Source organism: Macrobrachium rosenbergii, chromosome 54 (assembly GCF_040412425.1).
Source record: "Macrobrachium rosenbergii isolate ZJJX-2024 chromosome 54, ASM4041242v1, whole genome shotgun sequence".
Lineage (NCBI taxonomy): Eukaryota > Metazoa > Arthropoda > Malacostraca > Decapoda > Palaemonidae > Macrobrachium > Macrobrachium rosenbergii.
Window position 1 is genome coordinate 16,416,536 of NC_089794.1, and position 18,607 is coordinate 16,435,142.

General features: G+C 35.2%; 1 protein-coding gene across 50 annotated transcripts in view; it reads left to right on the plus strand.

The window, feature by feature from the left end:
* The window catches only part of Klc (kinesin light chain), a 200,636-nt gene extending 186,417 nt beyond the window's left edge, over positions 1 to 14,219 (plus strand). For 23 of the 50 annotated variants that reach the window (XM_067097464.1, XM_067097457.1, XM_067097466.1 and 20 more), the window contains 3 exons: positions 2,991 to 3,121; positions 10,493 to 10,547; positions 11,588 to 14,219. In XM_067097464.1, coding sequence (XP_066953565.1) covers positions 2,991 to 3,121; positions 10,493 to 10,547; positions 11,588 to 11,680 — 279 coding nt within the window. In that variant the 3' untranslated portion in view covers positions 11,681 to 14,219. Of the gene's footprint in view, positions 1 to 2,990; positions 3,122 to 6,522; positions 6,611 to 10,492; positions 10,548 to 11,587 lie in introns of all 50 variants that reach the window. The other 27 variants (XR_010851884.1, XR_010851880.1, XR_010851882.1 and 24 more) reach the window with 2 other exon arrangements.
* Positions 14,220 to 18,607: the final 4,388 nt, after the last annotated feature.

The following is an 18,607-nucleotide window of genomic DNA, read 5'->3' on the forward strand; positions in this document are numbered from 1 at the left end:
CAGGAGAATTAAAGACATGGAATTCTATTGGCAAAACTGAGGAGTTTGACATTTGTCTACATCTGTATTTCAGTTACATCATACAGTGTTTGGAATGTGCAAATGCTTGAGCATTATTGTTTGGATGTTGAGGATCCATTCAGATTTTTGCTTTTTTTTAAAGCATTCAGAAAATACTATTATCTATTGATAACTCTTGTATACGATTTGAGGCTGCAGCCAACAAGGGGTATGATATTTAACACGTTCAGGCTGAAGAGAGACAGACTGTTTGGGACACTCAGAGAGGGAAGTAATGGAGGCTTGAGGCCGTTTAAGTTCATAGAGCCTCTTCGGAAGTTCTTTGATGGTGACTTTAATGAGCTTGCAACTTGTCAACTTACCATTGGTGTCCCATCTGCTTGAACCAGTTGCTGGTATTTGAGTCGTCTGGTGATTGTTTTTAGGCTAGAATAAGTGATTGGAGACTTACACAAGCCTTTTTTGGCTGCTTCTGTCTCTTAATTACTGTATTAGGCTTGCTCTCGCTTCACATTGTACATCGATGTGACTTAGTTGGGATAATAAATTAGGATCTCGTTGTTGTAGCTTAATCTATTGACTTGAAAGTATTTGAGATCAGGTATCTGAGCTTGTCATCTCAATTAATTTTAGTTCTGTTGTTGTATTTGTGATTTCTGTATACTTAAACCAGCAGTCTCTAAACTCTGTAAGTACACTGGCCTTACAGTTTTTAATGGACCAAAGAAGAGTTTTAAAATTAATGCAAATTAAGTGAATACATAAGTTTTATTTGTAATGCTTTGCATTCAGCATGACAAGATTCAGAAATAAATTATGGCAATTAAAAATAAACCGTGCCTTGCTTTTCACCAAGAAATGATCAGTGAAGGTGGGAAAATGTTGATTATTAGTAATTGCTCTGATAAAATAATCTGAATGTCTAATTTCTTTGTTAATTTTATTTCATTTACTGAAATACTGTACAAGAAATATTTATTTGGAGTTTGAAGTTACCAAAATGTTTCATACAATACATGACTTACAACCTATTCAACTGATGGTTTTTTTGCACTTACAACCAGAATAGTAGAGTATGATTTTTAAAAACGTAAATATTCCAGTTTAACGTAACCAAATGGTGGAGACTACTCATCATAATCTTAATGTCTTACTCCAACGTTTAAACTTTAGGAGGGAACTACAGGATAAATTCTGTTTCTTCTGTCTCAGGCATTCTCGTGAACTTCCATATAGTTCAGGAATCATCTGGTTGGGTTTTGCCACTTACTAATTTTGGTGACTGTACTATAATATACGACAGTTCAAGTCCTAAGGGCTTTTGCACCATGTTGTATTCAGGCATTTAGAGCAACTTGTGTTAGAATCTAGAGCCATTTTCATTGCAAACCCTCCCTGCAAGATATCATGGGATAATTCATTATTACTTGGATAAGTATTCATGGGTATCACTGCAGTATTTTATCCAGATGTAAGTAGGTGAAATAGTAAAACACTTGAAGGTTTGAATATGGAAAATATTTATCAGAAGACCTGAAAATGAAATAACTGGAATTTTTTTTTATTGAAGGGCATTAGAAAGAATTAACAGAGATGGTCAGGACTAGAATAGAATGTTAATGCTGAGAATTTTGTTGGAATTAAAATTAAAATTTCTTTTTGGAGGGTGACTTGGGATGGTTTCTTCAAAGAAATATATTTGCTAAGGTTTGACTTCACTTTTTCAGTGTTTTATATTAAGTTTAGTGTAATTTTGAATTATTCATAATTTGTTTCATTAAAATACAAGTAACTGAAGTTTCATGTACCCACAGTTTTTCTTTCACATATTTTCTGTAAAGCAGTTCCTCTACTAAAAGCTATTTCCCTTTTGCCAGTTCATCCGTAAGATTCCTTGGTACCTGCATGTTCCTTATCGTATTGTAATGTAGTTAATGGCCTAAGTGTAAACTGCATTTTTCAGGTTTGTACAGAGATGGGAACAAAGGTACTTTAAATGTTTGTATGTCCCTGTTTTGAGTGGATTTTATTCAGTCTTTTGTTCTAATACCTTTGTATTTTATGAAACCCTTTTAACTTCTAAGATATCAAATAATAATAATATTAATCTTCAGTCAGAGTGAGGATTGCATTTACTAATAGCAAGTGACATATCTAGTTTTGTTTAGTACAGTATTTGTTTGATTTCAGTTACAGTATTTTGTATCAGTTTACCATCTTAGTTATCTGAAACTGTCATTTCTCTCTCTCTCTCTCTCTCTCTCTCTCTCTCTCTCTCTCTCTCTCTCTCTCTCTCTCTCTCTGAAGATCTTATGACATGCATGTTAATATTATTTTTTATTTAGTGTAATGGTGTTTGTGCATGTGTAGAGTAGTGGCAGCACTTAGCACTTTTGGTCTAGGCTCGCAGTGGTGGTGGTGAAGGATTTCCCATGTTGCCTTTTTGGGAACACAATTATGTTGCTTTAGGGTTCGTATGTCTTCTCGTTACAAAGTCTGAGGCATTATTTGCAGTGACCAGTAAGTTGGATGCCTTTCATTTTGAAGGAAAACAATTGTAAGATGTAAGATTGTCATAAAATGAAAACTTTTTCTCAATGTAATTTTGTTGTCACAAAATTTTTCTTCCTTAAACTGTTAAGTGTTGCAATTGGTCTTGGTATTCATTCATATTCATTAATTATGAAGATTTCATTATTAATTGACATAAATTTTCATTGTATTGTGTGGAGTAGTTTCTTAGGAAAAAAGAGCATGTGTTTGTATTAATTTATTGGGAAGTTTTTTTTGCCAAATAATTGTTGTTTGAGCTGCCATCACCTCCTGTGTTTGGTGACATCCCCATCATAAACCCCCCTTTTTAAAAAAGTTAGTGAGTTAGCTTTGACAAGAGTTAGCTTTGAGAACCACCACCACCACTATTGAGGAGTCATGTTAGCCAAGTGTGTGATGCAATATCTGCCACATAGTATGAGTACGGTCGTCTGCGGAGGTCCAGTTCTTTCTCCAAGTTACGGGCTTCCATAAAGAAATCTAGTGCCAAGTTGGTACACAAGCTGCGGGGCCGGTTGGAAATAGAGAACGAGGACACTGAAACAAGGTAAGTTGCGTTTCAGTGGTCATTCCAATACCTTCAGTAACATAGTTTGTGAAAATTGTTTTCTGTGCACGATAGATTTTACGATGATCTGCTTCTTGAGGTAAAGTTGCTTGTCTGTTGGATTGTGACCTTGCAATTAATCTTAATGATAGTTCCTCACTTGCTAATTTAGTCTTGGCTTTTTAATTACTGCATTTATTCACTTTGTCTTAGTATTAATTTGATGACACAAAACAGCTTTCACAATCATTAATATGGCTAGGAAGTAAGGGAAAGAATGCAAATATCTGTATTTGATATAGATTTTAGAAAGCTACATTGAATGTCAGCAATTATGCTGTCATTTCTGCTGGCACTATTTTATTGGTTTTCACCAGTGCAAAGTTCACTGTTAAAACATGGCATTTTAAGACGTGTAAAGCCTTGTATGTTTTCAGAGAAAGAGGATACTCTGCCACTGTTGTGTGTGTCAATTTCATATCTGTCAGATTGTTAAGTAATCAGACATGGCAGGTAGTTAGTGGTCTTATTGTGGACCTCTAAATACTTGCAAAATCTTGAGGAGTGGACTGGAAGCAACTGATAGTTCCATTTGCTAGAGCTTCTCTAGTTCCTTTGCAGAGCTGTCAAGAAATTTTTGTTTATTGTGTTACTTAGGATGGACACAAAGTAATTTAAAAGAATTAGGGTTGGCTTTTATTATTTTCACATTTCCCTAATGTATACATTATCAAAAAGAATCTAGTAAATTTGAGTAATCTATAGGTACAGCCAAGGAGAGGCATTGCTTGAAGGAATGTGTGAGGTTTAAAAATTGCTTTTATGTTTGTAGAGTTTTCAGGTTTTGAGTGAAACTGACAAATCTTTTTATCATGATGAACCAATTTAAGATTAATTAGTTTCTAAAGAACAAATCTTTTGGGGATGGCTATATATGTTACATATGTTAATTCAGTGGTCTGTTTTTCAAACTGTTTATTAATAATGGTAATAAAGAACTCAGTACTTTTGCTTATTAGTAATAATTTAGCATCACAGCAACATTTTTAGAGGACTTCTTAGTGTCACTTAAATACATAGCCTGTTTGGAAACCATGGTATCTTCACATGGCTGGAATTGATCCTCAAGGCTTGGGGATTGGTTGAATGTCTTATAAATTTTTAGCACAGTAATACTGAATTCCTTTTTCCAAGTTTTCCTGGACCTCAACAGTTCTTGGTCCTGTTACTTCCATACTTTGGTTTTTCAAGATCTTGATCTTTGAGATCTCAGTCTATTTTCCAGCCAATGGATGCTTCTCTGCCATTTTTTTGCTCATAATTTGATCTTCCAAGCACAGCAGTCTGGCCATAAATGTTAACATTCTGTGTTACCTTTATTCAAAATCTCGCCCACATGCTTTGTAGGCGACCATGTTTCTACCGCATAGAGTATTACAGGTCCTATTTACCCATCATAAATCTTAGCTTGCTCTCCAAATAGGATATTTTTATTTACCAGTAGTCTGGCTATTTCTTTCCACTTTATCCGTGCTGCAGTTACTCTCTTTTTAACCCTTAATGGACGGGCATCATCATATGAGCATCTATAACAGGTTTTGAGTGATGGACGGGCTAACTCATATGAGTATTAATATTATGCACCATATGATTTGGATGAATTTAGCGGGAAAGATACTCATGACACTTCAGTGGTCCTTAAATGACTTATGGCAAGTCTAGTAGCTCTTGTATGATAGTATGTTAGCTGTAATTGTAATTTTGGAAAGAAAAGTGCAAAGAAATAGAAAAAACATGTATACCTCAAAATTTACTGCATCTCCCCATCTCAGTAAATCTCATAAATATTTTACAACAAATATACTGATTTGAGTTCTTATGTGCTTTGATATTGTGTGTGCTGTAATTATAATTTTACTAAATAAAGTAAATTATTAGAAAAAACGTGTCTAACTTGGTAAAATTAGCATATTTGTACAAGTGTTTTGTAAAAGGCCCCACACAGGGTTGTAAATACTGTAGTCGCTTTCAACTTCCCATGGAAGGTAGGAAAAAAATTTTGGCATTTTTTTTCTTATGCCATGTGCATTTCTTCCTCGTTCCAATAATGTGTTTTTTTCTGAAATTGGCCAACCTTAAAGTTTACCCGGTCTTGGGGTGTCTAATATATATTTAGCCCGTCCCTTAACGGTTAACTGCATTCATAATTGCAGTGCCTACAAGGAAAAAGAAGTGTTTTACTTTTTTAAAGACCTGTCCATCTAATTTTATTTTGGTACTCTTGTCAAACGCTTTCTCAAAGTTCACAAACGTCGTGTAATCTCTTCTTTCTTGTGTGCTACTTTTCAAGTAGTTGGCCTGTCTGGCTTGAAGCCAAACTGACATTTATTGATTTTAACTTTTCTCAGCCTTTCCTCCAGCACCTGCTCCAGTGCCACCATCCTTGATCAATATTATTTCCTCAATAATTTCCATGTAGCAGTGCATCCCCTCTTCCTTTGTTTATTATTATTTTTGCTCTATTGACACTTTTCTGGTGTTATCTCTTCCTCTCCTTTTATCAAGGTTTATATACATACTAGCTGACCAACCCGGCACTGCCCGGGAAAACTGAATGACAGTATACGGGTAGGGGGAGGGGGAGGGAAAAAGAATGGAAGAGGGAAGGGGATTATTATTATTATTATTAGAGTAGTTTAACCAGACCACTGAGAGAGGGAAGGGGAATCAGGAGGGGAGGGTGAGGGAAAGATAGAGGGGAAGGGAAGTTATCTTCCTCTATCAGAAGAGAATAAGAAGCATCTCCACTGAACAAAGACAATAAATAAAAAATATTTCTACAATTCACACTCAGGCATGCCTGTGTGTTTGTGTGTGTGTGTGTGTGTGTGTGTGTGTGTGTGTGTGTGTGTGTGTGTGTGGGAGGGAAGAAGGCCTGTCTCTCGTGCAACAACAGTGAAGTGAAGTGTTGTTGCCAGACACCCTAGAAACCTCATTTAAACCCAATTTATAATGATATCCCCCATCGTGACGCTGTGAAGTAGTCGCTATGACGAATTCTGAAGGTAAAACGAAGAAGAAATGAACCACTGTCATCATACATCTTACACATTGTGTTGAGCAAGCAGCTACTACACATGCGCGAATGAGGAACACAACTGGCATGTGTATGTGCTTAGGGAGAAAATCTTTGGACCTGCTGGTTTGGGTTCATTGCTTTATAGCTATGAAATATGTTTTGTAACGAAGCCAAAAATACTTAATTTAGCAATACAACCAAGCAGCGAGGTATATGTTTAACACTTATACCTGTATCAATAATTATCATAAATTATGATCAAAATTCACGCAAATTCAGATAAAAAATTTATGTTATAGGGGATGTGGATTTATTGTTGTAGGTTAACCATACATCTGACAGCACATGGAATTAAAGGTGGGGGCATCGGGAGAAAAATGAGAATTAACCCAGTAACACTGAAGGAAAAGGTGACGTAAAAATGAAAATTTCATTTGCTTTGTCTGTGTTTGTTATATGTTCGCAGGGTAGGGGTTTGATTTTGAGTTAAAAACCTTTCTGGAGTGACATAAAGGCCATGTGCAAAATTTTGTCTGGGTCTGTCTGCCAGTTCAGATTTCTATAGAAGCCAAACTAATTACAAACATTCACTTTTATACATATAGATATACAGTATTCTGATTAGGTCATGGACGACTAGATTTTTGGTGCTCTTTTGAAATAACTTTTAGCATGGTCCTAATGCCAGTCCATTTTTCATCGTCCAGAGGGCCTTTTTAACTTCTTCACTTCTTCATATGTTAATTACCTGTTTGTTTGTGTATCATGCTAGTGGCCTCTAGTTCATATTTATTTTCTTTATGCAGAATATCTAAAATACTGTCTCTCAGTATCTTTCTTTTGTACTTCAATTTCTTCATCCTCATCTTTTTCATCTCCTCAGCCACTTTGCCATCGTGGATATTTTCCTTTTCCTTTGCTGTGTTGAGATCTAATTTTATTCCCCCTCTTCTGTGCCCTTTCCACTTGCCTTTAAGCTTCTCTTCTCTTCTCCTGGTATACATCTCTTTCCTTTTTCCTGCCTGTCCTCTGCTAAAACTTTAGGCCTCCGTTCCCCAGTGTTACTCCACATGATACTTCTGCCAACTATTATTGGCTTACTTTTTCCATCAGTTTACACAACCTCTTTTGCTAACAGATTTTTCTGGATAGTCACTGTCGTAAAACTGCTGGCTCAAGGGATTTGTCCTTAAGTGACTGTGACTTGGGGTAGAATAAAAATGGAGAATGGTGAAGTGGGAGAAAGAGTCAAAGGAATAATCTTTAGGAATACTCAGCTACCTTACTACACATTGTGAATGGGGAGGGGTGCTTAATGTCACTTGGTCACCTTGATGTAGGAAGAGTTAGGGCTCTTAGCTGGCTGCTGATGCTCTGATCTGTCTAGGACACAAAAATATTATTCACTAAGTGCTAATTGCATTTGATATTAAGGTATAGGGTCATTCTTGTTAGTAAGGAGATTTGCATACAGCATTTGGTGTCATTAGTTTCTGTGGTCTTCCACTAGGAAGAGGCCATAGTAGAGCTGGTAAAGAGGTTATTACTGTACTTAACTTATATGAATTACAGCCTTGAAGATGCAATGAGATGTTGCAAAATGCCGTCGGCAAAATAAACTGTCGTTTTTATATATGTGCTGCCTTTTCCTAGATGCCCCCTTGATAGATACTTATGTAACATATGTGGAAGGAAAGCTTTCATATAGAGATATGTAAGAAGTATTGACAATGAAGACCTGTTATGAAAGAACTAAAATTTTCATTCTATCTATACTGTAGTTATCTTGCTAATTCACATGCTGTACGAATACATTTCTGGGAAATGTTTCATTCAAATGTTTTGTAAGTACATTAAACCCCTGTTCTTCCGAACCATTTGTAGTGCATATCCGTACTGTTTAGCAGGTTTCATACGGTACTAAGGATATTGCATATGATCTACGCGGGTATGGAATGTGAGCACTGTTTCTGTTTCTCTTTTCTCTTCAGAGCCGTGTAATCATGGGCATGGTGTGAGGGTTGGTAATATTTTGTTATGTTTAATGCAGAGGTTGGTGGAACGAGTAACTTATACCTGTTTGGGAAGAACCAAGAATGAAGCAGGGGACAAAAGATGGGTTTCACCTCTTAGAAAATAGTAAACCCACTTCCTTAAAATGATGGGAGACTGTAAGAGTTGGGGAAAATGGAACCTGGAGAAAAAGAGATTTCTTTTAGCATTATGATGAACCATTGTAAGATTTACAAGTATGTTTGCAGTTTGAAAGTATAAGTTGCTCTGTAGTGCCAGAGATTTATTCATTAGGCTCTTTATTGTCGTCATCAATCAAGTCTTCACATCAGGTTTCCTTTTTGAAGTTTTACTGGATATTGGATGAGTTCGCTCCATTATTTTCTGTCTTTTGCACTTTCTGCCAGATTTCTCATTTGCTCCTAATCTTCATTTTCTTGCAAATTCCTCATGATCTTGTGGACCTTCCCAATTTCCAACATTATGCTCTTCCATATTTACTGCTTTGTTAACTCATTCCTTGTCATGTCCCAAAAAATGTAAAATTTACATTGACAAAGAGTGCTTTAGAAGCCTCTCAAAATTGCATCAACTAATCAAGTTTTCATTCCACAATTTACACATGAAACGTGTATTTGCAAGGAATGATTTATTGTAACAATTAAGAAGGAATATTGTAATATTAGTCGTTATCGTTCAATATTTAATTACTGATAACTGTGTTGACTGGAGTGAATGTTATCATCGTGTAAGAGCGATTGAGACTAATGACTGGTCCCTAAGGAGGATGTTTTTGTCATTGTTTTTATTTTTTATATATGTATCCTCATGCATCAATAATGTTCTGAAAGTACTTCAAAGGTTTTTGATAATGTTATGTTGGTTTTGTAAATATACTTTGCTTTTTTGGTGGCTTTTATTGTTAAGGACTTAATCCAGCATCCATGTGTGGTCTAGTTATACTGAAATGAAGAGAGGGGAATGTCTGTGCCTGTTCAGGTTAAATAGAATTATGTATGCAGTGGAATTTAAGAAGCTAATTGCTATTGTGCCATTACTTTTTTTCTCTTGAATTTGTTGGTTCATGTAGTGTGAGTTCATTGTGCTTGAGGTTGTTTACAAGAATTATGAAAACTTAGTCTTGGCTGAATTGATTCCTGATGTTGAGCTTTGGAGTTCTCTTCCTGCTTCCTTTTTTCCTGACTCTTCCATACTCTGAGATGGGTCTGCTGCTTCCTTTGCTAAGTAGCTTTTAATAATAACGAAAATGAAAAAAATCTGTAGCACCGAAAGCTCATTGTAAAAAGGGTTGGAATTATACATCATAGTTTGAAATTCTGTAGGGAATTATGAGGAGATTGGCAGCTTTGTCGTTGTCTGGTTTTTAAAAAAGGGAAGGAGAGAAAGAAGAAGGGAGTTATTAGACTTGCCTCTGAAAATGGACAAGGTTATCACATGAAGCTAAGTTCTTGGCATCATTTGAGAATGAAATAGGGAATTGTGGATGTGGAGGTATAATTATGCTCAGAAATGTGAGATGGAGGTAAATTTGTTCCAAGCCTTTATTATTTTATTATTTTATTTTTTTTTTTTCCCTAAAGCTATGACAGAGTTGCAAAGGAGAAACTGAAGTAAGATTGATTATTAAATAATTACTTTGGCTGCACACATTATTTTCGAGTAGGTTGTTTTGTGTTATGCAGCTTTAATTTTTCTCAAAACATCCCAAAACGACATTTTCTGTAGTGAGAAAAATGTGCGTAATTAGTTGCTCTTTACTCTCATTCGTCTGTTTTTTTTCAATATTTTTAAATACTGTACTTAAATTTTTATTTATATTGATTCTTTCAGAGTAACCTCACATACAATTGAAAAGTTAGATACATGAACACGAAGTTGCATAAATACAGATCAGGTCTGGTATTTAAAGCATGCTTTGAAACTCCCAGAATGTAGCTTTGTATTCTCGATGTTAGCATGACTTGCTTTTGCATCAGAGTGAAAGGTAGGTGAGTGTTACTCACTGCTGCAGCAAAGATATCTGGGATGTATGCATACTTAGGATATAAGCTTAACACAAAATGTTTTACAGATCATTGTTTAGATTAGATGTCTTTTTGTCTTTGTGCTTTGCCATATTGGCGACTTTTTTTTTTTAACACTTGCATAATTTTTTATCTGATGTGATTCTGTACTAGCTGTCAGCTTCTTCTTTGTGTGGGGGTTTTGGAATATTAAGTTAAATTATACTCATTCTCTTGTTTTTGTTTTCATTTCAGAATGAAGCGAGCAAGTTCAATGTCCGTTCTTAGTGGAGAGGATTGTAATAAAGAGGTAAGATTTGGTTGTAAGGTTTTTGCGTTTTCTATTTGCAATTTCTTTTATGCGTTTAATCATTAGTAGTACTGTATTAAATGAAGCCAGCATTCTTAGTTTCTTATTGTTACTGTTGCTTAAAGTATTTAATCTGAATTATTCTCCTGAGTATGTTGCTTATATCATTTGCCAGACTTCCTGGAAGCTGCTGTAGATGAAATTCAAGTCAGTATTTTTATGATGTTCAAAAGTAAAAATTATTTTTGGTTACATAACACACAGCATTTTGTTTTACAAAAGAAAAAACTGGTATTCCCTGAGTATGCCTTACATTGTGATGTGTGGGTATGATGTTTCTTGATCATATTTTTATTCTTGATAGAGAGCATTCAGAGGATCTTGTCCCTATTGTTTACAGTTATGTAAGCTTCTTCATATATTTTAGGAGGGGTTTTCTACCAGTTTATTAAATGCATAATGTATATAAGTTTGCATTTTGTTTTCAGTAACCTTCAAAAAGTTCATTTTCATTGGTTGAAAAGCTTGTTGTAATTACTATTTTATCCTTGCTTTTAATTTTTTGATAATTTAGAGTGAGAAAGTCATACATACAAAAAATAGTATAGGAAATTTAAGCACATACAGTATATTAGGTGGTTAGTAGGTACATTGTAGGCCATACAATATAATAGGCTAGGTTATGGTGCATTGTTGGATTTTTGCGATTATGGGTGGCCACTGCTAATGGCGAACTCCCCAGTATTCTGAATTCTCACACATTCCCCTTGGTGATGGATTGATAGATGACTTTTAGCCCAAGTTGTTAATAGATTTCAAGAGTTCTTTTGTTGGAAAAATTCAAAAGCACTGAATATTTTTTCCATTTTGAAGCATTGGTGAGCTCCTGTTTTGGTAGCATTGGATATGGAATAACTATTAATAAGGATGAATGAGCTCATGATAATATTATGAAGTTTCTCAGAAACATTGTAATGTTGATAGTCTGTCATTTTTACCTTATGATGGCCGTGATGTTATTTTGAGTTTCATCATTTCAGATACTAGTGGTGCCTCTGGCTCTTCGTGGTCGTGCAGTAAGCTCCGAACATCTATCCCGACCAGCTGCTTCTGCCTCACTTGGCCTTCGTTAGAACCTGTGGAAATATTTATTTCTTCATTATCTTACTCCAGTTTTCATCATGTTTCTGAATAGCTTTAGCAAAAGCAGGATTATTAATGTATCCTGGCTTTGCTGCTAATTATCAAGGCCGTAAACTGTCCAATTAGTAATCGTAAGGAGAGAAGGGGGGACGGGGTGGGATATCCTTATATTGTGCATGGTCCTAGGAGATGTAGTTCCTCCCCACCCCCCTGCCCAACTGCTTTGGATTTGCTAATGTTGATTCTGTAATGTCCAAAGTGTTGGATTGAGCCAGTAAAGAATAATTACAGATTTCATATGTCTTACTCTTGAAAGGAAAATATACTCGCTGATGTAGTTCTGTACCATTGCTTCAGTTTCGTGGTACACGGAGACTTGGATTCCATGCATAATGATTACTTTAGTCAACCGCTGTCAAAAGAGACAATATTTGCCCAGCGAATGGCAGGCAGTAGCCCCTGGTCATACTGCACAGAGAAAGGAGAGAGGCCCCTGGTTTTTACTTGAGTTGTATTTGCACAGACATAACTTTTGATCTATTGCCTGGCTGCAGTAGATGGTGACTTAAGGCAAAGCAATTGATTGTGACGGAATCATTGAGAATAGTGTAAGAGTGTCGGTCTAGCATAGATGTTGGTGTCTTGATTTCATTGGGAGGCGCAAGTGGCACCACTTTTGGCAGTGAGGTCTGGGTTCGTTGGTGGGCACGCCAAAGGAGTTCATTTTCATTGGAGTGACATCGTGGACAAGCATTGAGTAGTGAAGGAAAAAAGTAACATACTGTGTTATAGTCTACACAAACATATGCATACACTGTGTAATTGTGTATGTATGTGAATATATATACATATAAATATGTATTTATACTTGTGTATACTGACCTCATAAATGCATATATGTATGTACAGGTATATGTAAATGCATATGTGAATATGATAATATACATATATGTGCAACATATATATTTATATGTATATATATACATAGTTTGGCTTAGGATGTATGTATTTGTATATTCACATATATATACACTTGACACACTCATATCTATTATTTCAGAGCCTTAACAACTAGCATGTTTCAGAAGTTTTCATCTATAGCCTTAGCGATATTATGTCAAAAGAAGAGAAACCTTTTGCCATAATCATGTAATGCAGTTATGATGAGTTTGCACATGTAATCACGAAAGCAAAATTTTAGTGCAATTTCATGTTATTTGTGGTAAATGTGCATTGAGGGGTTATTTAGTTTGAAATGTCATGATTGTATTATGCTTTTATATTGATATAGCAGAAGAAGAAGAAGAAAAGTAATGAAATCCAAAAAATGCATAATGAAAGGTGACATTTTGCATTCCATGATGATCTTGATATAGATATCTAGTCTTTTTATTTATTTACTCAACTTTATGCATTCTTGTTTTGTACACATTTGATTTGACCTCAAACATTCTCTGTATAGTTACAGACATTTGTCTTCTCAGACAGATGCTGTGCATGATAATTACTCTCTCTCCATTTTCTTAGTCTCCTACTCTCCTAACCTCTTACCCTTTCATTCTTTCACAGTATTTATTGCTTTATACATATCTACTTGTACAGGCACATACACATATTCAGATACTTCTTGTATATCTTGAGTTAACGACATGCAGTCATGTGGTTAAACGTCAGTCTTTTTTTGTGTGCAGGGTCTGCATTTTGTATATTTTCATGTTTATTACTTACTGTAGATATTTGTTGCATTAAGATTTAAGATTGAATTTTTTATATTGAAACATTATAAAAAAAAATGTTTGTACAGTAGATCTGCTGAGCAAAATTCTTGTACCACAGCTTGTGTGTGTGGGAGGTCATTGTATGGTGGGGCTAAATAGGGAAAGCCCTTGCTGCTTTTCATGTAGCTATGGAAGTGGATCTATTTTTAAAACCCTCAAAACTTTTCAGGTTAAGCATCAGTTTGGAGGAAATAGGAGTAGGTTTTCTAATTTCTTGGTCATTGCAAATTGTATGTTGGTGTGAACGGAAGAATTGGGAATGGTCCAAACACAGGGTAAATGTATTGCAAGGGGAGTAGCAGACTTTTAAGCTTATTGCACAATTAACCAGAAAAAAAGTCTGATGATTTATTAATGATGATGTTCATGAAGATTTTGTAATGATAAAGACTGTGATTTTCCTACTTGAGCAATGGTTGTCAGTAGTTACATTAAGTCAGTAGGTGGTATTTTAATAATTGTCGATTTTTCATCACCTTGCACAGGTTACAGTGAAGGTGTGTACATGTATGCAAACGTGTGAGTATATGCAACTTTAATGGCAAATTAGGTAAAGAAGAGAAATAGCGAATGAACTATGAGGTTCAAGGGAGGGAGGGAGGGGACTATTCAGAGCTTCAGCACATCATCTGTTTGAACATTTACGACCCAAATTTTTGGTTGGCTTTTTGTCTGCTTTTGTCTGTGCATTCCCACAGTGACACAGCATCCAGTGTAGGAAAATTATCAATAAACAACTTGATGGCTTAAATTTGTTTTATTGTCATTGAAATACCTGTACACCAATGTACCAGTCAGACTTCATGTATGCTGGTTTTTTTATGTTACTGGAATCACTAACCAAAGTATCACCAAAATTCTGTGCTGTTATGCAAAATGGGTTTTGATTCTTATGAAATGAAAGGTCTATTAGCTTTCTGAGCATGTTTTTACACAAAATAATATTGTAGAAACAAATTTTAACAAGAAAGGGAAACAGAATTAAGAGAAGAAAGGCACAGTTTATAAAATTTTATAAGTGAATATAAGCTGAGAAACAAACTGCACACAAGTAAATGGGAACAGGGAAAAAGTTGAATTAAGTCTGAAGTTTACCATAAATCATCACACTCCTAACACTACCAGGAAGACCATTCCACAGCACAGAGGAAATGGAGGAATCGGCCTTCGGTACCAAACATAATTGTGACTGGCACCTTGGCATAAAATGTTTGCCCATATTCTATGAAGTGAGTGGAATGCACTAACTCTGGTACAGGCAGTAATTGATTGACTGCAAGTATTTTGGCTTTACAACTAGCTGACATACTGATGCTGACACAGGCATTAAAAATGATAACAGAAGTCCTCAACTGAGGTAAATGTTTTGAAAAATGGTAAAGATAGGAATATGGCAGTAATGTAAATCCCAATAACTATTGTTGAGAAAATGTAAACATGCACATATAAAGATATATTTGTTCAGTGGCTAGTCCCTTGAAATTTAAAAATGACATTTGACATTTAAAAAATGGGTGATAGAGAAAAATTATGGAAGCAAAAATGCACCATTAATATAATCTCTTGAAGTAAGAAGCCTTAGAAATAGTGCTTAGGTGTCTGTCACCATTTCAAGCTCACCACAATCTTGAATTAGAGATTGCCCCTGTAACAGTGAGGAAATCACGTCCCATGAGGGTTTTCAGTTTAATTGAAACCTCTGATAGTTTGAAACACAATTTGTGGATGACGATCATCAGTCAACAGATAATTTAGTAACAAGGAACAGGTGTTCTTTATTAAAGGATAAGCCCATTGAACAGCAAATTAGTAATTTCTGTATTCAAAATGTGCAAATATGCATAAGGAACAAGACACTAAGGCCATTGACTTAAACCTAAGCTTTCATTGAAGAGAAGGTCCTTGTATGAAAAGTGAAGAGTTGAACCAAAAGGATTATAAATACTTTGTGCTCTCTCTCTCTCTCTCTCTCTCTCTCTCTCTCTCTCTCTCTCTCTCTCTCTCTCTCTCTCATTTTGTTCATTTTGTTGTGTTGGAACTCTTCTGCTTGCTATTTCTAAAATCAATACTGCATTGAGTGTTGAAATGTTTATTCAAATTCCGCATATCTACTCCTTCAGTGACAAGTTTGCTACACAACTGGTTGATCAGTTGTTGAAGTAAAGTAATGTTGGTTATTAGACATATCTAGTTTCACTATTTGTTTGCTGTGAATGAGTGGATATAGAGCCAACCAAGTAATGTACGAGGAACTTTGTCTATTGATTATTGTTATTGAAAGATTTTGATACGAGTTGAGTCAGGCTCTTGGAAGTTCTCAGAGCTGATTGTAATTTATGTAGACAAAATGGTGGGTAATAGATAATTGGTATTTAAAATAAGAGCTGTACACAATTGACCTACGAAAACTATCAAACTTAGACCTAAGATTATGAAGGGCTATGACACAGGTTATGGCAGAGACCAGGGTAAGAGAATAATGGTCAAGTATCATCATCCGGGCCACCCAAGGTCTATACATAGGGACTACAGTGGTAGAGATGAAAGGACAAGAACCTTGAATTAAAAGTGAGTTTTTATTCTGTTTATTGTATTAGCTTCAAAAGGGATTTAATGATGTCTTATTTTTTCGAATGCTGAATATCCCATTTAGTAGAGAAATTAGTTATGAAAATGTCTGAGGCAACTTTCTTCTTTTATTTAAAAAATACAAATATACACTATACATTACATAAATATGTGTATATATACATATACATATATATATATATATATATATATATATATATATATATATATATATATATATATATATATATATATATATATATATATATATATACACAACAACGGCATAATGCCTACAAGGGCTTATCAACAACCTTTCTTTGTGTTTTCTTTGCTCTCTCTGACTTTCGCTTCCCTTAAATTCATATCATGTTTCGATTTTTTTTTTTCTGCAAGACGTAAGAAAGTAAAACGTAATGTACTCTTCAATCTATTTTTTTTTTTTTATCCGTGAATATTCGAGATTTGTCCTGCGTCGAATATCGACTTCAGCCTTGATTCTTTTGCCTTCTAATGCCAAGCACTCACCTGAATCGATTTTTGGAATTGAAAGCAATTCCACACCTGGTTAATGGTGCAAAAGATAAGGAATTGTATCTATCAGTTCTCCCATACGCCCAAGAGGAACCCCAAGCAGAAACATTCTTTCACTGAGGGAAGGATCGAATCTCATCCTTTTCACCTGTTGAAATTACATTTGCAGGTAAATAATGATGGTAATAATAATGTTCATCGTGTACAGAGCTTATAATCTACTCGTCAATAATTCCAAAATGTCTTTCAGCTGGAAGTTAAATAAACCCAGGTGATAACTGGAATATTTGGTATTTGGTTAGTATACACCCTGAATTCGGTAGCCAATCAGGGCCATTATCTATTTCATCTGTATATAGTTAGTATACACCCTGAACTCGGTAGCCAATCAAAACCATTCTTTATTTCATCTGCCAATCTCATTGGCTGGGATTTCTAAGTGTGTTGAAACGAAATAGTCCAGTGTTGCCAACCATAGGAACATGTCCCTAAACATAGGGACATTTAACCAATTTTTCTTGCCGTAGGGACGCCCTTGCAAAATTTCTGAAAACGTAGGGACTTTTAAACATTTTTATGAAAATATATATTTTCGTCAGGTGAGTGTGAAATGCTCAAAAAGGAAAAAACAATGAAGACTTTTGGGTGTATCTCTGTCAATTAAAAAATTATTCAGATGAATTTGTTTTCAAGAATTTGGCAATCCTGGCTAAACTTGTTTTAACATTGCCTCACTCAAATGCTGAAACTGAACGAATATTTTCGATGATGGGTGATGCTAAACAAAAAAAAAAAAAGAAATAAGGTGGGACCTGAACTGTTAGACTCCATATTATTTATCAATTCAAACATGAAATCAAAAGGTGAACATGGTTTAAATCTAGCCAAGGGCATTAATGAAGATTACCTCAGTTTTCATAATGTGCAAATGTATGATTTCAAACAGTCTGAGAGTAGTTAACCATTGCATACATATAAAGCTACAAACAATATTTTGATTTATTAATTTGAATTTGAAATAATAAAAAAAGGGAAATTATCTTCATTTAGTTTAGGTTATTGTAAGCTTACCTTACATCATGCTATATTTTTCAGTATGATTTTATGTATGTGCATTTTTGTTTATTAAAAATAAATGTTTTGTAATACCTGTGTTTTACTTTTATCGCAGTATATAACCTATATAGTTTCCTATCATGAACGAGGTTGCGAGCCATTGGACTTGCTGATAAAAAAGAAATTAATGATCATATCACAATTGCTCAAAGATTTAATACCACTGTAGGGACATTGAACATTCAATCCCACAGAGGGACATTTGCTGCAGGGGTAGGGACACGTAGGGACTTTTTGCTACATTTGTAGGGACATGACTGCCTGTAGGGTTGGCAACACTGAAATAGTCCCAGGGTAACTATTTAAGAATGATTCGACCGTTTTTCGAACAGTATGTCTTAAGTGGTGAAAGTGTGATGATTCGCCATGAAGTCGGAACTTTACCGTGACAAACAGGTAAGACAAACTTTTTATTTTAGGTTTAATTTTTTGTTATAAAAATCGCACGTCCGTAAACAGCAGTAGTTGAATAATAATGTTAGATGTCTTTAATGATTTATGTAAGGACGTCTCAGGTATCAGAAAGGATCGTATGATAGTAGTCTCTCTCTCTCTCTCTCTCTCTCTCTCTCTCTCTCTCTCTCTCTCTCTCTCTCTCTCTCTCTCTCTCTCTCTCTCCATAGGTGGTGTCCCATTTTAAGATTATTATTCGTATTCATTTGAAGGGTTTAAAGCAAACCCTTCCTTCTATGTTGCTGTGTGTAACAATGCCTCATACGAAAGAGAGAGAGAATTCTGCTGAGAGGTTTTATTCCGGTGGGTGATAATTAACTCGTACGTATCAAGTCAAGGTACAATGATATATATTTTGATGGCGTACTGAGCACACACATTCTCCTTATTTCTACATTAGCTTCAACCCACATCAACCGACTGACAGCTAGAGTACATAATTCCTTTGTGAGTTAAGTGGCAGCTTGA